The sequence below is a fragment of the Vigna unguiculata genome, chromosome 9 (genome assembly GCF_037176805.1).
Source record: "Vigna unguiculata cultivar grain cowpea cultivar isolate G323 ecotype 2 chromosome 9, ASM3717680v1, whole genome shotgun sequence".
Taxonomy (NCBI): domain Eukaryota; kingdom Viridiplantae; phylum Streptophyta; class Magnoliopsida; order Fabales; family Fabaceae; genus Vigna; species Vigna unguiculata.
The window spans coordinates 13,404,162-13,409,227 of NC_140800.1; the positions used below are offsets into that span (position 1 = coordinate 13,404,162).

A 5,066-nucleotide genomic window follows, 5' to 3' on the forward strand; every position below is an offset into this window, starting at 1 on the left:
AACATGAAACATGCAATGCATTATAATGCAAATCTATATTCATTTGCTGCTACTCTGGAATATGTAGAAGCTACGTATTAAGATTTCAACAACAACAACAAAGTCTTTATAAGGGACAAAGATTGGGTTGAAGAGTTATGTTCATTCTAATTATAAAAAGTTAAAAATATCCAAATAATACATAAGTAATTGTTGCGGTTAAAATAAACCAACACAAATGATAATTTTTTAACGGGGTAAACTAACCAGCAAAATTTAACTGCTAATAAAAACATGATATTTTGTAGTGATAGATGAAACAAATCTTTTGCTCAAACTATTTGAGATCAAATTGGTTGGCCATTTAAATTCGTCTTTCTCTGATAATGACAAAATTGAGAACATCAACAGATTAGTACTCACTAATTATGAATAAGGAGCATGCATACAATCATATCTTGTTTAAATATAAAATGCTATCAAATGTTAATCACAACTAACCTTTCAAAGGCCTCAAGATACTCTCATACTCGTTCAAGTCATTCTCCCCTAAGTCAAGGGTCTCTGAATAATGAAAAGAAAAACATGATAAAGCTTTTAACCTCTTACTTCCAACACTGTTGATCAAATCATGTATCACTGACTTTACAAATAGTTGACATTAATCTAAAACAAATTCTTATATGATATATGTAACTGTTTACCAAAAATGTCTGGTCTTGTTTCCATTGCAGAAACAATTCTGTTATATTTATATAGATGTACTAGAAAATACCCTCCCAAATTAAGACAAATGACAAAAGCTGTTCCATTTTAATGAATTGTGTAGTTTAAGGAAAAGTGAGTAAAATCTACTTATTTATCTTCATTTTTCACCCACTTTCTCTGAGTTAAAATCATTCAGAAAATTAGAAGAAACAAACTTTTTTTCTTTCAAAAATATCATAAATTTTGCAGCTATAACCAAAGTGAGAAATTGTTTTTTCTGAACTGTTAGATACTCTACTCCACCGTTGTCTTGTTTACTATATTAAGGTTTTAAATTGTTCTACCATCATTTTCGGATCCTATTCATCACTCATAAGCACTTTTGTATCAACTAACTTAGACAAAAATATAGTCATGTAGGTCACCACAGTTATACTAGAATGGAAGCTTTCTTTTTCTGTTAATTGTTGACCCCGGATCATGATAATTCAACATCATTGCTTTAATCAATACAAAGTTTAGGAGTTAAAAATAGAAACAAATGTGCAGAGAAGAAAAGAAAAAGAAAACAGAGGAAATCAAGCAGTTGATGTGAGATTGAACCAAAACTTCATACAAAGGATGAGTTGCAATAATGTTCTTTAGAACTTCTTCATTTTCTTTCCCACCAACATGTGTTCACTTCCCTCAACAACACCCTTTTCTCGAACGTGTGTAGCTTTCATCTCTGTAGCTAGGTAGGTAGGTTTATTACTATTAATGCTGATATTACTATTTTCTCTTGCACCAAACAAATCAGAAACAAAAAGAAAAAAACTAGAGATCTAAATCAGAATTACCTACATCCCTTGGAGTTGTTTCCCATTCATTCGTTGTCTCACATTCTTACATTCTTTTTTGTTGTTGTTGCGAATGCTGAAGCTCGTGTGAACTGGATAGTACACCCTTTTTTTCATCAACGAAGGTAGAGTTCACCTTTCCTTTCTCATATTATTCCAAAATTCAAAGAAATTAACAACAACATAAACTAAACCCTAAATTACATAGGTGAGATAATAAAATATACTACCTGTGATCATGCAAGAACTAACAACCGCGAACAGAGTAGGCATCACAAATGGAGGAAAAGAAACCTAGAATGAGACGATGAAGTGAGAAGCACCACTTACCAAAGAGACAAAACACGGAAACACAGGGATGAGCGGTGAGGAGACTGAACTAGGAGATGTAGCGGTGATGGAGACTGGGCGGTGAGTTGTGTCGACGTTGTGGTGAAGATCTTGATCTCGTCGGGGATAGTAGAAGTGGTGGTCGACGAGTTTACGACAGTGCAGAGGTGTTGAGAAATGAAAAGAAAAAAAAATAGTGAAGAAGATTATAGTGAAAAGGAAGCTTTGAGAAATAAAAGACTCACTAATTAAGTTTAAAATAATATAATCGTGAGGATAAAGAAAAATAACATAAACAAAAATAATTTTAGTAGTTTATTTAACTGTTAGAATTCGACCGTCAATAAAAAATATTTTTTTTAATAATATATATATAATTTATACCAATTTTAATTATAACTGGTATAAAAAGTCTTTTCTAATATTGCAAAAATGTCATCGCATTAATTTTTATACCGGTTGAAAGTATAATTGGCATAAAAAATCTCACATTATTTACAAAATTGTCATTTGCCTCTTATTTTATACCTGATGAATTTGAACAGGTATAATAATGTAGGTATAAAAAGCTTATTTTGTACTAGTGTATTTTCAAAGTAATGTATTTATTCAGTAACAGAATTGGATTCTCGCATTAAAGGGAAACAATATATTTAAAATAAAAGATAATATTTATTAAAGAATGAGATGAACTTCGAATATTTTCGTTAAACAACTTTATAAAAGTTTAATAGTTCAAAATAAAATTTAAATGATATTCATTCAGGTTGTAAATTATCATAAACAAGACATAAAGAAAGTAGTTGTATTTATCTACAAATTAAAATAATATAATTTGAATTAAAATTACAAAAAATTATATAGACTAATAAAGTGAAGTTAATAATGAAAAACAAAATGAAATTGATAAAAATAAACTTTTAACTTCAAATATCACATGTTCGGAGAGTATCCATGTAAGAAGTGATGCGCACAACATTGAAGTCACATTCGTGATCCCAAGATTTATGAATTCTTCTATCCCTCAAACCATATGCGTAGACCTTGTTCTGTGTAGCAAACACCAATAATTCTCCATTTAATACAACAAAGTCTTTGACTTGTATGTTAGAAGAATCATTCTCCAACCCTTTCATTGCCCTCACTCTTATCTTCAAATTTTGTCTCCACAAACTTGATTCATACTCTCTCAAAACCCATATAGTAAATACTTTCTTTTGCAATCTCACTAAACAAATGGATTGATATGATCCGATGGCTTTGCCCCATTTGAAAATTCTCATATCACAACTTTTGTCATGAGAACATTTTCTTGCTACTTTGGGCACTCTCCACATTCTTGATTTTCCATCTTCAAAACGGTATGACATGATATATGGTCTAAAATAAGGGTTGTCTCTTGTTAAGTAAGTAGAACAATCTGATATGAAATGAACAGCTCCTCTGTAATGCACAGGTGATTCAAATCTCAAATTTCTACTACCAGTGGAAAATCTTTCTTTTTCTTTCCACACTCCTTCCTTGGAACTATACACTTTGCAATCAAAATACGAAGACCACTCAACCAAATTATCAATAAAATGATACATCAGAAAGTTACCATCAAAGTCACACACAAAACCAATATTGTGATCATAAAAGTTGTTACTATTTTGGAGGTGCTCAGAAGTTGGAATAGGAGAAGAAGATTGTGTTGCTGGGTTACTAATAAAAAATTTCACTTCATTCTCGCTCGCCACAGAACAAAGAACCAAGCCATTACTCGAACATAAAATCTTGACGCTCTTAGAAAAATATGCTAGAGCATTTTTAGACACCCCTGATGATGATTCTTCTCCAGGTAAGGGGTGAAATTCAACTGGAAGATTGCACCATTGAGTTGCAGCAATGGGAATTTCTGGTTGGATGAAAAAACAAGTATCATCCCTTAACAATGCATGTTGAGCTTGATTGAGTGCAAAATACGCTTCTTTTGGAAGCTTTGACAATGAAACACATGTTGATGTGAATTTGTAAATGACTTTTGCCGGTAACCGAGAGAATATCTCTAAAAGGTTGTCATAAGACAAACTCATGGTAAAGAGAATAAAGTGAACACAAGAAAACAAAAGTTGCAAAATGCAAGAAGGAATGGTGGAGAGACAAAAGAAATATGCGAATGTTCTATAATACTGAACAACCTATTTTTATAACAAATTTTATGAATGATTTTCCTTATTTATAATATCTCTAATATCTTATCTCTAATTTATTTAAATTTCAATATTCATTTAATATTCATTTCCATATTTATAAAATATATAAAGATATGATAATGATAAAAAATGAGTTGTTAAATATTATCTTTATTATTTATTTTTTAATGATAATAAAAAGATAACATGAAATTACATATAAATTTAAATAATTTTGTTCTTTTCATATGAAATGAAAAAACAAATATATCGTAATAGTTAAATTTTCGAAATTGTGCATTCAATTTTATTACATTTGTATGTGGTATTTTCAAATATTTTTTAACATCAACCTTTCACATTAGAATATATTTAATTGAAAAGCTGATTTATCTGAAATATAATCACTAGATCAATTTTTGAAATTTTGAAAAAACTATCCAAGTTCTTTGAAATATTTTAAAACTGATTTCAAATCAATAATTATATCTTATGAAAACATGATATTTTATGAAAATTATAATTTTAAATATGGAAAATAACTTTTGAGAGTTAATGAGCATATTACATATAATAGTATCGAACCTGTAATATATGATATTTTTAAATTGATTTTTTTATTATTAATTTTGAAAATTAAGGTATATGTAATATAATTTAAAAATGTAATAAAGAAAATTTTATATAAAAACAATTATTTAAATATAAAAGTATTATGATATTTAGTTACAACAATTATTATGTATAATATCATAGCTCACATTTTTTAAATATCTAAAATTCATTTAAATTTTAAAAATAGTAATTAAAAAAGTAAAGTCGAAAAAAAAGGTATATATATATATATATATATATATATATATATATATATATATATATATATATATATATATATATATATATATATATATAAAATAAATTTTAGTTATCGAAATAAAAAATATTATAAGTATTATTCTGTAAATAATATTATGAGTAATTATTTAAATTTAAAAAGTAGTTATTAAAATAATGAAAGAGTAAATAATTATTTAAT

At 27.9% G+C, this 5,066-nt stretch overlaps 1 protein-coding gene across 1 annotated transcript; it reads right to left on the bottom strand.

Moving 5' to 3' along the window:
* Positions 1-2,782: 2,782 nt before the first annotated feature.
* LOC114163472 (F-box protein At5g49610-like) lies at positions 2,783-3,931 on the bottom strand. Its single transcript, XM_028047782.1, has one exon. The coding sequence runs from the start codon at positions 3,929-3,931 to the stop codon at positions 2,783-2,785; it is 1,149 nt and encodes a 382-aa protein (XP_027903583.1).
* Between the last annotated feature and the right edge of the window lie 1,135 nt (positions 3,932-5,066).

Coding starts and splice junctions, on each gene's coding strand:
- LOC114163472 (XM_028047782.1), bottom strand. CDS start 3,931: ATGAGTTTGTCTTATGACAACCTTTTAGAGATATTCTCTCGGTTACCG.